The 16,417-nt window shown below is 40.1% G+C and overlaps 1 protein-coding gene across 1 annotated transcript in view; it reads left to right on the top strand.

Moving 5' to 3' along the window:
- Window positions 1–16,417, top strand: part of ITIH5 (inter-alpha-trypsin inhibitor heavy chain 5) — a 74,522-nt gene that overhangs the window by 37,021 nt on the left and 21,084 nt on the right. Inside the window, exons 6-7 of the mRNA XM_068538355.1 lie at window positions 554–723; window positions 4,101–4,217. Coding sequence (XP_068394456.1) covers window positions 554–723; window positions 4,101–4,217 — 287 coding nt within the window. The remainder of the gene's footprint in view (window positions 1–553; window positions 724–4,100; window positions 4,218–16,417) is intronic.

Raw genomic sequence — 16,417 nt, 5'->3', positions numbered from 1 at the left:
AACCGTTCCAAGATAGGTTCTAGAGACTCAGGAAAATTTAAATACAAACTGACTATATGTTGATAATAAAGCACTGAGCATTAATTTTGTTACTTGTGCCAGTGGTTTTGTGGTTACACTAAAAGTGTTCTTGTGGTTAGAGATATATACTGAAGTATTCATGGATGAAGTATGATGGCTCAGATTTGTTTTAAAATTCTAGCAAACCGTTGTGAGAGGATACCTAAAAACAGATGCAAAAGATTGGTAAAAGGTTGATAATTGTTAAAGTCAGGTGATGGGTACATGGGAGTTCATTTTACTGTTCTACTTTTGCGTATTTTAAAAATTCTTATAAGAAAAGATTTAAAAGGAGGCATAGAAGTGAAATATATGCTAACATACCTGGTGCATTGTGATATGTTATCTGTACAAAGTTTTGGGAGTTCATATGAAATATAAACCTGCACTAAAATAAAGCCTAACCCTTTGTGTCCATGCAAAATAGATCTTGTTTATTTTCAGAAAAAGTGTATATATTCAGTTATTAATTATCTTTACATCTTGCTTACAGATGATTCTGGGCCACCTCCTTCTACTGCTATCAACCAAAACGAAACTTTTGCCAAAGTCGTTTTTAAACCTACTGTGGTCCAACAAGCCAAGATTGCCCAGAATGGCATTTTGGGAGATTTCATCATTAGATATGATGTTAATAGGGAACAGAGCATTGGGGACATCCAGGTAATGGGTTTGTTGTTGCTGTTTCATGTTAGTTGCTTGATACTTTTAGTTACACCCAGAACTAGGGATTTCAATACTTACCTAAGGGAGAGAGAACTACCAATTCTTAGGAAATCTGTTTTAACCCCAAATATGTTCCCAAGAAGACCAGCAGTGTTCCCTTGCTGGAGGCTGGGGTTATCTGTTTCCTGCTTCAAGAATCTGGAGGCAAATGAAACCTATAATCTAATTTTCCCTGCGGTGTTTTAGATGAAGTTAGAACTTAGTTCGTCTTTAATTTTAATTTAGAGAGACTGGCCCATGGCTCATTTTTCTTAGGTTATATTGCTCCAAAGACAGGGCGGGAATATCAAAATGTATTAATGTGCATCCAGAATGTAAGCGGTCTTTATGTCTTAACATGAAAGGTGGTTAGGAAAAACCAGATAATGAAGGGAGCAGGATTCTCAAGTGACAAGGGTCAAGAAGGGATGGATAATTTAAATTGATTTAGTCAGTGTAGTCGATATACTTTTAAGGAATGACTTTATCTTTATACAGATTAAATTAGCAATTAGTCAAAGATGTCACAAAGAAAGAAAACTACAGGCCAATATCACTGATGAACATAGATGCAAAAATCCTCAACAGAATACTAGCAAACAGAATCCAACAGCACATTAAAAGGATCATACACCATGATCAAGTGGGGTTTATCCCAGCAATGCAAGGATTCTTCAACATACACAAATCAATCAATCTGATACACCATATTAACCAACTGAAGGATAAAAACCATATGATCATCTCAATAGATGCAGAAAAAGCTTTTGACAAAATTCAATACCCATTTATGATAAAAAACCCTCCAGAAAGTAGGCGTAGAGGGAGCTTACCTCAACATAATAAAGGCCATATATGACAAATCCACAGATACCATCGTTCTCTATGGTGAAAAACTGAAACCATTTCCTCTAAGATCAGGAAAAAGACAAGGTTGTCCACTCTCACCACTATTATTCAACATAGTTTTGGAAGTTCTAGCCACAGCAATCAGAGAAGAAAAAGAAATAAAAGGAATCCAAATCGGAAAAGAAGAAGTAAAGCTGTCACTGTTTACAGATGGCATGATACTATACATAGAGAATCCTAAAGATGCTACCAGAAAACTACTAGAGCTAATCCATGAATTTGGTCAAGTAGCAGGATACAAAATTAATGCACAGAAATCTCCTGCGCTCCTATACACTAATGATGAAAAATCTGAAAGAGAAATTAAGGAAACACTCCCATTTACCACTGAAACAAAAAGAATAAAATACCTAGGAATAAACCTACCTAGGGAAACAAAAGACCTGTATGCAGAAAACTATAAGACACTGATGAAACAAATTAAAGATGATACAGATGGAGAGCTATACCATGTTCTTGGATTGGAAGAATCAACATTGTGAAAATGACTATACTACCCAAAGCAATCTACAGATTCAGTGCAATCCCTATAAAACTACCAATGGCATTTTTCACAGAACTAGAACAAAAATTGCACAATTTGTATGGAAACACAAAAGACCCCGAATAGCCAAAGCAATCTTGAGCAAGAAAAACGGAGCTGGAAGAATCAGGCTCCCTGATTTCAGACTATACTACAAACCTACAGTAATCAAGACAGTATGGTACTGGCACAAAAACAGAAATATAGATCAATGGAACAGGATAGAAAGCCCAGAGATAAACCCACACACGTATGGTCACCTTATCTTTGATAAAGGAGGCAAGAATATACAACAAAGAAAAGACAGCCTCTTTAATAAGTGGTGCTGGGAAAACTGGACAGCTACATGTAAAAGAATGAAATTAGAACACTCCCTAACACCATACACAAAAATAAACAAAATGGATTAAAGACCTAAATGTAAGGCCAGACACTATAAAACTCTTAGAGGAGAACATAGGCAGAGCACTCTATGACATAAATCACAGCAGATCCTTCGTGACCCACCTCCTGGAGAAATGGAAATAAAAACAAAAATAAACAAATGGGACCTAATGAAACTTAAAATCTTTTGCACAGCAAAGGAAACCATAAACAAGACGAAAAGACAACCCTCACAATGGGAGAAAATATTTGCAAATGAAGCAAGGGACAAAGGATTCATCTTCAAAATTTATAAGCAGCTCATGCAGCTCAATATCAAAAAAACAAACAACCCAATCCAAAAATGGACAGAAGACCTAAATAGACATTCCTCCAAAGAAGATATGCAGATTGCCAACAAACACATGAAAGGATGCTCAACATCACTAATCATTAGAGAAATGCAAATCAAAACTACAGTGAGGTATCACCTCACACCAGCCAGAATGGCCATCATCAAAAAATCTACAAACAACAAATGCTGGAGAGGGTGTGGAGAAAAGGGAACCCTCTTGCACTGTTGGTTGGAATGTAAATTGATACAGCCACTATGTAGAACAGTATGGAGGTTCCTTAAAAAACTAAAAATAGAACTACCATAAGACCCAGCAATCCCACTACTGGGCATACACCCTGAGAAAACGATAATTCAAAAAGAATCATGTACCACAATGTTCATTGCAGCTCTGTTTGCAATAGCCAGGACATGGAAGCAACCTAAGTGTCCATCGACAGATGAATGGATAAAGAAGATGTGGCACATATATACGATGGAATATTACTCAGCCATAAAAAGAAACGAAATGGAGTTATTTGTAGTGAGGTGGATGGACCTAGAGTCTGTCATACAGAGTGAAGTAAGTCAGAAAGAGAAAAACAAATACCGTATGCTAACACATATATATGGAATCTAAAAAAAAAAAAAAGGTTCTGAAGAACCTAGGGACAGGACAGGAATAAAGACACAGATGTAGAGAATGGACTTGAGGACACAGGGAGTGGGAAGGGTAAGCTGGGACAAAGTGAGAGAGTGGCGTGGACGTATATACACTACCAAATGTAAAATAGGTAGCTAGTGGGAAGCAGCTGCATAGCACAGGGAGATCAGCTCGGTGCTTTGTGACCACCTAGAGGGGTGGGATAGGGAGGGTGGGAGGGAGATGCAAGAGGGAGGAGATATGGGGATATATGTATATGTATAGCTGATTCACTTTGTTATAAAGCAGAAACTAACACACCATTGTAAAGCAATTATACTCCAATAAAGATGTTAAAATAAATAAACAAACAAACAATTAATTTGCAATTAGTTGGAGGAATCAGGACCATGGATACTTTTGCTCTGGGTATGGAATCTGGCCCTAGACTCTGTTTCATGCTACCTTTGACTTTTATTAGAGATCCCATAGACTGTCCATTTTGGTTTGTTTTCCTACCTAATCTGGGTACTACCATTTTTACTTTCTTTTCCCTCCACCAGGTTCTAAATGGCTATTTTGTGCACTACTTTGCCCCCAAAGACCTTCCTCCTTTACCCAAGAATGTGGTGTTTGTGCTTGACAGCAGTGCCTCCATGGTGGGAACCAAACTGCGGCAGGTAAGTGAGTGCTTCCCGCCCATTTTTTCCTCTCTCACATTTGCCTGGGACAGTGATGTTCTCAGTGAATAGAATTCAACTGATGACAAATGTCTGCTTTACCATTCAGCTGTTCCTGCCTGTGGGGAACCTTCCTGAACTGATTCAGTTAAGCCATGGACATAAATTATCATTTCAGCCTGGGGGTTTTAGGAGAGCAGAGGGCTGTAGAAACACCTTGAAATAAAGGGGACTGGCAGGGTAGATAATGTGAGTGAGACGGGACTACAACGAGAAGGCCACGCAACAGCACCATCGTTGATGGAATAATTCCTTTCAGTAGTGATGTCCTTTGAGAACAATGGAATAAAATCATTGGCAGCCCCCTTGGCCTGTGGTTAGAACCAAGGACTTGTATCTCAGTAATTCAGGACTAATATTCTCACAGTATTTAGGATGAATCTTAGAATTCCAGGGATGGGGGGACATTAAGGGGACCTGTAGTCTGTGCTGAAAAATTAAATTATCCCCAAAATACAACTATTTACATTTTTTCACAAACCGTAGGAAAAGGCTATTCCTTATCCTACTCTTGTATCATAAATATCAGAAATTTGCATTTATAATATATTTCCAACTCACATAGTGGAAAACAGAACTTTTTCTGTACTGGTTGCCAGACCAACGAATATCTCTACGTTCAACAAAGAATTAGGTCTCTTAGGTTTCTTTCTTAATTCATTATCTGTTTTTAGCAATTAATGATAAATATGTGGTCTAATGAGTAAAACAGTATCTGAAACCTCTTAGGAACCCTCTGTCCCCCCTGTTTCCACCCCTAGGTGCCCCTCCACATAGAATTGAACCTGATCTTAGCTGATAAATTATTGCAAACATTTTCTGTTATTACTCTGTAGTTACTTTCACCATTTATATTTTTAAAAAGATGCAGTATTATATGTATATATAGGCCTCACCATGTGGCTTGTGGGATCTTAGTTCCCCGGCCAGGGATTGAACCCAGGCCCCTGGCATTGGAAGTGTGGCGTCCTAACCACTGGACTGCCAGGGAATTCCCAGTATAATATATTGATCTTTTCTCCATGACGTCTGATTTCCCCCCACCCCAAAATAGTGAAAAATATATTCCAAAATGTGATACAAGGATTTGTTTTAGCGCTTTTCTTTTTTTTAAAAAAAATTATTTATTTATTTATTCATTCATTTATGGCTGTGTTGGGTCTTCGTTTCTGCGTGAGGGCCCTCTCCAGTTGTGGCAAGCGGGGGCCACTCTTCATCGCGGTGGGCGGGCCTCTCACTATCGCGGCCTCTCTTGTTGCGGAGCACAGGCTCCAGACGCGCAGGCTCAGTAATTGTGGCACACGGGCCTAGTTGCTCCGCGGCATGTGGGATCCTCCCAGACCAGGGCTCGAACCCGTGTCCCCCGCACTGGCAGGCAGACTCCCAACCACTGCGCCACCAGGGAAGCCCCTGTTTTAGCTCTTTTCTTTTGGAGGATAGACAAATATAATTTCTAACTTGTATAAGGGGAAGATAACCTCTCCTGTAAGCCAGATCTTCCTGGTTCTTCTGCATCACATTCTTGTACAGTCAGCCTGCCGACTCCTTCCTTTCTAATACTTTTTCTTCATTCAGCATCTCTGACCTTCCATCTGGGATTCCTTTTTTTTTGCACCTGAAGAACGTTCACTGGTGTCTCTTTAATGGTGGGTCTGCTTGTACAGACTTCTCAGTTTTTGCTTGTCTGAAATGATTTATTTCCCTCTCCCTCTTTAAGGATATTATTACTGGGGATAACAATTCTAGGTTGGCAGTGATTTTCTTTCAGCCCATTGAAGGTATATTCCATTGTCGCCTGGGTTCCATTGTTGCTGTTGAAAAGTCAATAATAATTTAAACTGTCGTTCCTCTAAAGGTAATCTTTTATGGTCAACTGTTTTTAAGATTTTCCTCTTCATCTTGAGTTCTCTGTAGTTTTAAAATGATGGTTCTAGGTGTGGATTTCTTCTTATTTTTTTCTCCCTGAAGTTCGTAAGGCTTCATGAATTTGGGGATTCATGGGAAAGGCCTCAGCTGTCATCCATGAAATTGCTTCAACTCACTTTTCCTCCTGGGATTCCAGTGTTAGATTTTTTTCTCCATATTCTCTGTGTTTCCCATGATGTCTTCTGTATATTCCAAATTTTGCCTTTCCATGCTTCATTCCAAACCTGTCTTCCAGTTCACAAATTCTCCCTTCAGGTCTGATCTGCTGTTAAACTCACCCATTGAGTTATTTCAGGTATTGTGTTTTTTAGTTCTAGAATTTCCATTTGGTTCTTTTTCAGATTTGCTCTCTCACTTTTCAGAATGTTATGTACTAAGTTTTTAATATTTTTTTTTATTTTCTCAAGCACAATACACATAGCAATTTAAAGTCCATATCTGATAATTACAAACTCTAGAGCCACTTAGGAGCTGTTTTGATTGTCACTCATCTTTTCTCCAGTGTGACTGGTTATCTTCAATTGTGTGATGGAAATTATATTAAAAATGTTTTGTAGAAATAGTTTGAGGCCTAGGATCAGGATCTATTCCTCTAGAGAGTTTTGAGTTATTTCTATCAGGTTCCTGGGGGAATAACAATCTGGGATCATTTTAGTCCATTTTCAGGGCTTGAGATTTTTCTGGGCAGACCAGATGGCTCAGAGCTGGATTGCAGTCCTTTCAAAAACTGGTTTATTTCTATCCTTGGTGGTCTCTGGACATCAGCTCTTGGATTCTTAAGCTAAAAAGTGATCCCAGATGCTGAGTCCACCTCTTTAAATTTTCATCTTCTCCCAGATATTTTTCTCACTATTTTATTAACTCTTTGATACTTTCAAGATTTAAAAATATATACATTTTGTTTAACTTTTCAGTTGTTCTTAGTGGGAAGGTTGAGTACAAATTGCGTGTAGGTTTTACTTATGGGCATCATTTTCCAAAGTTTTATTCACATATAAGTGAAGCATTCTTTTATTGTGGTTGATTATTTATTGGTGTTTTAGAGGCCTTATAACCTTTCCATATTTACTAAGTACTCTGTAAAGTTCTTTGCTTTATGTACTCCAGGTTCTTAAATGCCATTTGTTTGCTAAGTCGTTTTTGTGCCTTTGGTGGATAATATCAATAGATGTTGACAGAAGGATAATCATGGCTTCTTTTGAGACCACTGTTGGCCACAGAATACAGTGTTAATTAGGCCTTGTATCTGATCCAGTATAATAATTCCCATTTGGAATTCCAGTCAGTTAACAGCTACAGAGTAGGTGCCATGTGCTACATTTCCCTGTGTATCTCATTCAATTTCTATGCACCTATTGCACTTCAGATTTTCTGGGGTTTTTTTTTCTCTTTTCTTTAAGACAACAAGCTTTGTGAAGGCAGGTTTTGGGTTTCCTCTGTAGAAAACATCATTTGATGAAGATATTGATGATTAAAGTTGCTGCAACCAATCTGAATTCATTAAATATTTTATATTTTGACGTTTTTACTTACCATCATATTATAAATTATCCAATGGTTTTAAATATTCTTTCAAAACCTGATTTTAATGACCACAGCGTAGCACTATTCAACAGAAACTTCTGTGAGAATGGGGATGTTTGGTACCACTGCTATCCAGTATGGTATCCGCTTGTCACATGTGGCTATTGAGCATTTGAGCAACTGAGGAGCTGAATATTTAATTTTATTTAATTTTAATACATTTAAATTTAAATACCACATGTGGCTGGTGGTTACCATATTGGACAGTGCAGCTAAAGAATATTTACTCCACCACCCTGAGATACTTTGAAGTTATTTCCATTTTTTGCTAATATAAGCAGCATTGGAATGACTGTCTTCAGTAGAAATCCTTGGTGGCTGTATGCCTGATCATTTTCTTTAGTTACATTTTTTAGAAGTAGGGCAAGGAACACCAACCCATTTGTGGTTTTTGATTCATATTGCAAAAACATTTTTCCAGAAAGACTGTACCAATTTATAACATTTAAACCTGTTACCAGACTAAGAATTCTAAATAAATTAAGCAGTTAAAAGTAATCAATGAACCACATGTCAAAATATGTAAGAAAATATAGGTGCATATTTAACTACTTTTGAAGTAAGAAAAGACTTTCTAAACTTAAAAGCAATGAAAGTAATTACAAAGGAAGAAAATAACTTCAGCTATATAAAAATATAAAACTTTTATTTGAAATAAAAAGGGAACAAAAGACTGGGGAAAACTTTGCAGCAAAAAGAGGTTTATCTTTAATATATAAAGTGCTATATGAGGAGGAAAGGAGTTTATCTTTAATATATAAAGAGCTACTCCAGATCAATGAAATTAATCCTGTATAAGAAAATGGGCAAAGGATGTGAAACAATTTACAGAGAAGAAATAAGAAGATTCAATAAGATTATGAAAAAGAGTCAATTGTACTAGTAACTAAAGAAATGTAAGTTTAAAGAAATACGATTTTCATCTTCATAATGTAAATTACTTATAATGACAGTTTCTACTGTATGCATTTGTAGAACTCAACAAAATTATAATATTTAAATGATTTCCTAATAAATATTAAGAAACACCAAAGTGGTAAAATGCATGATCAGTTCTACTGCATGGTCACAAGGCCATTCATCACCCAAAGGCTACAGCAGCTTGAAAGGCTCACATCTTCAGGAGCCTGAGTCACTTCAGGATTTAACCTCAAGCCCAGTCCATTCCAGTGCACATGGGTCTTCTCCCACTTCTTATGGGAGAACTATCAATAAGCTTCATACCAAATAACGCCCAGAAAGATAAATCCAGCCCCAAATTGTGCAGACAAAATCAATGAACTGAATCAGGGCCTCCTAGACTTACCTTTAATGGTAACATAATTCAGGCACTTCTTAAAAATGGAGCATGAAGCATTTTCAATATGCTAAGGCAATTACATGAATTATTTAATTAATGAGTATTTAATCTTTATAACGATTTGGTTGTCATCCCCATTTCACTGATGGAGAAACTGAGGCTTTGCAAAGGTAGATAACACAGCTAGTAAATGGCAGGGCCAGGCTTCAAAGCCAGGTCTGACCCTGAAGTCCATAGATCAAACCAAGATGCTGTGAGGTCTCAGTGAAAGTAACGGGGTGATGAGACAGCATTCCCATGTGCAGTGATAGATGTGCAGATGGCAACAAGGTCAATGCCTTTACATTTCAAGACTCAGTTGAGAAGGCTGCATCTAGAGGGAGGGATTTCCTTACCAAGTGCAGTGTAATGATAGATGTCACTCTGTTTGTTATTCTCCCCTCTTCCTTCATTCCTGGATAGGGAATCCCATTCCTTGCAAGGCACTGAATGTCTGGCATGCACTCTGCTGGCTTCTGAGCCGCAGTGTGGCCGCTTTCCAGGAGAACCACCCGAGAGCAGCCAAACACATGTCAGAAGCCTCCAGGCAATTTCTAAAGCCCGTGGCTGCCTTGAGTGGTATTGAAAATCGCTGACTGTTTTAGCAGCTCTCAGCTTCTTGAAGGCCACAGCCCTGAGTGAACAGCTTAGCTGGCTCTTTGTAGAGTCTGGTACACAGTATTGTGTCCCCTGGTGAAGAGGAAGATTACCCCCAAGCACAGGGCTTTGGTGATATGTCAGCAGGCGTGGCAACATCAGCCATGTGTCACGGGTCCACTCGAATGCTGTGAAGAATCATACATTACTCTTATCCTGGATGTTCTTGGCTCCCGCATCTTTGAAGGGCCCGAGATACTTCACTGTATTTATCACAATGTTGGGCATATAGTTGGTATTGAGTAAGTACTTAAACAATTGATCTATAAGGAATTGTAAAGGTCATTTCACCTTAAAATGTATTCTTAGTCAAGGGTCTATCAGTACCTGGGGAGCACCCAAAACTGTGTGCATTTGGCATTTTCTGGTTCTGGTCCTCACATCCTGGTAGGAATGTGAGCCTGGATGCCGGGACTTAACCAGCCTGGGGGCAGCTTCAGGATCTCCCGCAGCTGCCGGCTCAGGGCTCAGCTCTGTTTTCTCTCCACCTGCTCTTGCTGAAAAATATATTGAGATGGCTCTGGTGTTGGGTCAGGCAAGATTTCTGCCTCCCAGCTTGAGTTCGTGAAACTTCCTAGTGAGACGGGGATCTGAAGAGGGACAAAAACCTTGAGGGGGTTAGACCTTTTTTATTCTGTCTGGTTACCTGCTTAACGGATTGGCACAAGCAAACATACGTGGGAACACTGAGGATAGTAGGTGTCTATTAAACACAGTTTTCTTTGACAAGGGTCTACATGTTCTTCTCTTTCTTTCCCCTAATCTATATAATTGGATCACTACTTTTGCCCTCATATTAAGGAGCTTGGCTAAGGGACCCACTTTGGCGACCAAACAGTGACTAATATATGAGTTAACAGATGTCTTTCATGCTATAACTTTCTGCAGACTTGCTTCCATAATTGGTGCCATTCTCTGCCAATCCTAGACTCCCATGTGGCTTTGGGAGGTTGTCTTCCTTTCTCTGTTTAATTTAGTCAACAGTTTTAGAGGGCAAAGAACAAGCGCAGTGTTGCTTATCTGTAATTGCCAAACTAAAATGAGGGGAAATGTGAGCTTGTGAATTAGAGAACTCGCATCTGAATTTCATTCGTGCTTCCTTCACTGGCTTACTTCATGCTCCAGAACCTCACTTTCTTCTTCTCTGTGCAAAACTGGGCTTCCATGTGCTATTTGGACATTTTATGTGTAACCTTATAGGCAAATGGTCTGTAAGCTCCACGGGTTTGGGGACCATCTTGGTTTTGATCATTAGAGTACACAGTCCCAGCTCCTAGCATGGTACCTGGCATGTAGCAGGGTAGTGATTTTTGCTGAAAAACCCTCCAGAGCATAAATTATTAAATGTAACTGGCATTTTTAAAGGCATAGTAGCTACAGCCCCTGAGTGACCAGCAGGTACCCAGCACACTAAGGGTTTTCCATACATTTGTTCATTTCATCTTCCAGCAATCCATCGAAACAGACATGGTTATCCCTATTTTGTAGATGAGAAGGTGAGGGACAGGAAGGGGATGTAAGTGCACTGAAATATACAAAGTTATATGTAGAAAAGTTTGGAGTCAAGCCCGGTCTACCCCACCGTGAAGCTCTTCCCCATAACATTCTTCACTGTATCATGAGATGTAACTTCAGGCCAGCTCTCAGGCTTTCAGGCTCTACCTGTTCTTTTTTTTTTCCTGTTTTTTTTTTTTTTCTTTTTTTTAATTGAAGTATAGTTGATGTACAATGTTGTGTTAGTTTCAGGTACAGCAAAGTGATTCAGATATAGATATTCTTTTTCAGATTCTTTTCCCTTATAACAGCAGTCCCCAGCCTTTTTGGCACCAGGGACTGGTTTCGTGGAAGACAGTTTTTCCGTGGACCAGGTTGGGGGGGTGAGGGGTATGGTTCAGGCGGTAATGCGAGCGATGGGGAGCGGTAGATGGAGCTTTGCCTGCTCGCCTGCCGCCACTCACCTCCTGCTGTGCCGCTGGCTCTTAACAGGAGACTCCCCACCCTATAAGGCAGGGGTCCCCAACCCCTGCCTTATAGGTTATTTAAAATATTGAGTATGGTTCCCTGTGCTAGACAGGAGGTCCCTGTTGGTTGTCTATTTCGTATACAATACCTATTCTTATGCCAAGTGAGGAGACCACGTGAATGCTGCCCATCTCAGGTGAGTGCACAGAGGTCACCTGCCCCGAGAGGCTTCAACCAGCAGCGTGCTGTTGTGAGAAATGAATGGCGCTGCTGCTCTGACACACAGAATTAACTATTAACGTTTCCTTGTTTAGCTTTAAGCACACCTGGGGCGTGTGCAGGGATGCCAGCCGCTTTCCCTCTTATGATTTGGATTGGACTGGCTGAGCACGAGGATGGAGACCACAGAGGTGCAGAGTGGGGAATCTCTGGGTACCATGAGGTCCAGTGGTGTCTGCTGGTGCATTCCTTTTAGCCGTTCTCTTCAGGAGCGTGTGGATCTGCCACAGTTAGAAAGGGAGGATGCTGGAAAGACGTCAAGAGGTGGAGAGAGTACCTTTTAAGTGGTGGGGATCAAAGGAGGGCAGTCTGAGTTTCGCCGAGCAGCCTGGAAGAATGCTGGACAGGGCCAGCCCAGCCCAGAAGGACCTCGGGGAGGTGATCTGGTTGGAGGAGAGAGCTCCCTGCACGCGTGAAGGAGCTCAGAAAGGAGGGATGCAAGCGTACAAAGGAGATCACGTCTAAGAAATTTGGAGTCTCCAGAGGTTGGCACCATGCAGCTGTCATGCAAATAAAAAATGGACAGTATAAGGTTTGGGTCCTCCTGCCTTACCTTTCAGGCTGCAGGCCTTGTGATTAGCCTCTGAAAGCATGACTCCAGTTCATAACACAATGTCCAGTTTCCCTCTTTCCAGTTTTCTAGGACAGGGGTCAGCCAACTTTTTCTAAAAGTAACAGACCAGTGAATATCTTAAGCTTTACAGGCTGGATGGTCTCTGTCGTAATGACTGAACTCTGCTGTTGTAGCGCAAAGGCAGCTGTTGCAACGTGCAAAGAAATGGGCTTGTCATCTTCCCATAAAACTGTACTTATTAAAAAGAAGTAGCAGCCTGGATTCGGCCCCCAGGCCATGGTTGGCTGACCCCTGATCTAGAGTGACGGCTAATGGTGTTGTCTAGGAATACTCTTTCAGTTGATGGCATTTATCCTCATCTCCTGAGCTGCGCTTGCCCAGACAGTGCCACTAACAGATGCATGTCTCAGAAATACATTGCAAAACAGAGGTCTGGGACTCAGGGCCGTGAACAGAAGGCAGTGGGGGAAACTGGTGTCTTTCGGCTCAGACTCAGAATATGAGGAAATAGATGATGGGCAGAGGGCAAAATATTTTTAACCTGGGCCACCAATGAAAACTTGAATTTTTTTTGTTTCAAAAAAAAAAACTTGCTCTTCAACAAAGATCATATAGATAATTTTAAATAAATTGGAGGCACCCATTTAAAAAGTTTGTTCAGGCAGTTAAGATTGAGCTAAATGAGGTCATGTTTAACAAGTTTTGAGGACCTCTGAATGAAGGTGCTATGTGGCTGTCGTAGGAAGGAAACATGAACAATACAGAGCTTCGAGTACTCTTGCATTATCTGTTCAGAGTGCGGGCCTTGTGGTCAGCATCTGAAAGCATGGTCTTTGCATAACCCAAAGCCTAGCTTCCCCTTCCTGGCATCCTGACCTTGCACTTACGTCTTTCCAGTGGAGATTGCGATCAGCAGACCTCCTCTGTAAGGGGCTAGATAGGAAACTTACGCTGCAAGTAACAACGAGATAAATGCTATAAGTCACAGAGGATTAAATGAGATAGCAAATGTGGAATGATGATCAAGAGTGTCAGAAAGCATTGTTATTCCTGGATTGCATCCGCTTGGTTGGCTGATAGAAGCTGCAAAGGGGGTACAGTTCCTAAGACCTGCCCAGGTCTGGCATCACAGCCACCTCGTTCTCTTGCTTAGGACCCCACTCTCCCTCAGGATGGCATCTTGGGCTTTGACTCCAGGCTTCAGATTCTCCAAGAATGAAATACATGTGGATTATGAGCAATGGGAGAGGTACGAGGCATGGGGATACAAAGATAAATAAGACAGATCCTTTTCTCCCAAGCGGTCCAGAGAAGAAGAGTCATGTAGAAAATTGTATGCCAAGTGCTCCCTGTGATAGAGGTACATGGAGGGTCCAGTCACGGCACAATGGGGGTGCTGATCAGTTTTTTTGAGGGGTGGAGTAGGGGATAATGAATGCTTCGCAGGGGAGGGGATAGTTGAGTCTTTCAGAAGTTAATTCAAGGATGGGATGAGAAGGGAGAGGGAGAGAGAGATAACGTGCAAGAACACGGAGGCGAGAGGAAGAGTATATATAAGAAAAGCACCAGAGGAAGACAGACACTGTATGATATCACTTATACGTGGAATCTGAAAAATACAACAGACTAGTGAACATGGCAAAAAAGAAGCAGACTCACAGAGGTAGTGAACAAACTAGAGGTTACCAGTGGGGAAAGGGAAGGGAGGCGGGGCAAGATAGGGGTAGGGGAGTAAGAGGTACAAACTATTAGGTATGAAATAAGCTAAAAGGATGTACTGTATAACACAAATATAGCCAATATTTTATAATAACCATAAATGGAGGAAACCTTTAAAAACTGTGAATCACTTTATTGTACACCTGTAATTTATATGTTATACATCAAGTATACTTCAATTAAAAAAAAAAAGAAAAGCATCCTATTTAAGTCACTTTAATGAAAGACCTTAGAATTCTGCTGGGGAAAAGAAATATAGATAATCAGGTGTTAATCAAATCCAACATGCCATGTATTCTAGATAGTGGAAAGAATTTGGTGGAAAGGAAAGGGCTTGAGGTACTTGACAAAAGATTAATGATGGAGGTGACCTAGGAGCTAGTCCTTGAAGATGGCAGGAAAGGACGGAGTGAATTCTTGGTTGGGGAAAAACATGAAGAAAGCTATGAGACAAGAGTGAATAAGTTATAGCCATAAGGTTGTGGTAATATTTTGGATTAGATAACTTGAAAACCATTCTGATTGGAGAGGCAGGGATATTGTCACAAGTCCTCAGGTGCACAGCTGAGCAAGCAGAGGACACCACAGATTCTCAGCATGGAAGGGACACCAAGGGGCAGAGTGGTGACAGAGGGACACCGCCACTCTCCCACCCTGCTGGAGGGTGACTCCACTTCCTCGATTTCCTTGTGTGTACGATCCTCATGTGCTGATGTGCTGTGTATACTTCTTTCATAACTGTTCCACTGTTTCTCACTGACTGTGGCTTTTTCACAGCCTCCCCACATCCTTCTGTTATGTTCTTGATGTTCGTCAGGGCACATTTCTGGGTATTTAAAGCGAGTAGCCTAGGTGGACCTATGCCAGGGACACAGAAATCATGAGAACTCATACCGAAGGGAAAGTTGGATGGGTCAAGGGGTGGTCAGAGAGTCAGACACCGCAAAAATCTGTAGACTGAAACGGGTAGGGCTCCAGAATCCAAGCATGCAGGTGGGCAATATAAACTTCAGAATCTAGACCTGGCACTGGGGACCAAGAACTCAATCCTCTTAGTCAGTAGGTGTGTCAGAACGTGGGTGAAGGACTCCATTTACAAAGATCTGTAAACTTAGGTGAACTTTTCTTGGTTAACATCCTCTTATCTACTTCCTGTTTGAGCAGGAAGCCATACCTGTGAATGAACACCTGGAGCCTGTGACCACCTGGATAGAAGTGGTGAGGTTATATTCTTGGCCAGAGTAAGAGGGATGGGATCAGCCATGTGAGCAAATCGTGATAACTACTAACCTTCCATGTGAAGAGAAGTGAAAAATATTATCTCTTTTGAGTCTTGAGTTATTTCTACATCAAGCACGAGAAATAGATGTGCTTACTACATCGTAAAGAATCAAAGAAATGTTATTGGCAAAGAGCTTTTTAGAAAAATGTACCATGACATTGTTAGGTAAATACCTGATACATTTGTCAAAGCAAAGTCAAAACATTAGGTGATGGATTGTAATGTTATCCAGAGCATTCATATGAGAGTTTGCTTCTCAAGTTAGAATAATGTTATCCAAACACAAAGACTCATGAAATATAGTTATGTTTATATTGCAAAAGATGCTCTAATATCTAAACCTATTCAGACTTTTTTTATTTAGCCAGAATTTAGTTGTTTACAACTATTCTCTTTTGGAACCAGTCCTGAAGTAATACTGGAATTCAGATCTGAACTTTTACTACAACAGTGCTTTTCTCTTGCTATGAAGGAACAACCATTTAACATTTTTACACAGATTGGGTAATCAGAACCAGAGTTATAACATAATTTAGCACAGTATTGCATTGAAAGAGCATTTGAAATTAGAAGTCAAACAGTAAACGAAATTAAAATAGCTTAAAATAATGTATTTTTAAATACGGGAGCCTTATGATTTTGCTTAATTTTGAAAATATGCTCTTCATAATAGTGCAGACAATGTAGAGACCAAAGAAATAGTTTTCTCCATTTACTTCTAGGTGAAATTTCAAGTTAATAGTTAGCACTTACTAAACTGTTTTAAAATATTGGAAAATATGATGACTTTTTTTTTTTTTCTTTTTTTTTTAAAATAA

This window comes from Eschrichtius robustus, chromosome 1 (genome assembly GCF_028021215.1).
Source record: "Eschrichtius robustus isolate mEscRob2 chromosome 1, mEscRob2.pri, whole genome shotgun sequence".
NCBI lineage: Eukaryota > Metazoa > Chordata > Mammalia > Artiodactyla > Eschrichtiidae > Eschrichtius > Eschrichtius robustus.
Note: the sequence above shows the minus strand (reverse complement) of the source record. Positions and strands in the feature narration are given on the sequence as shown.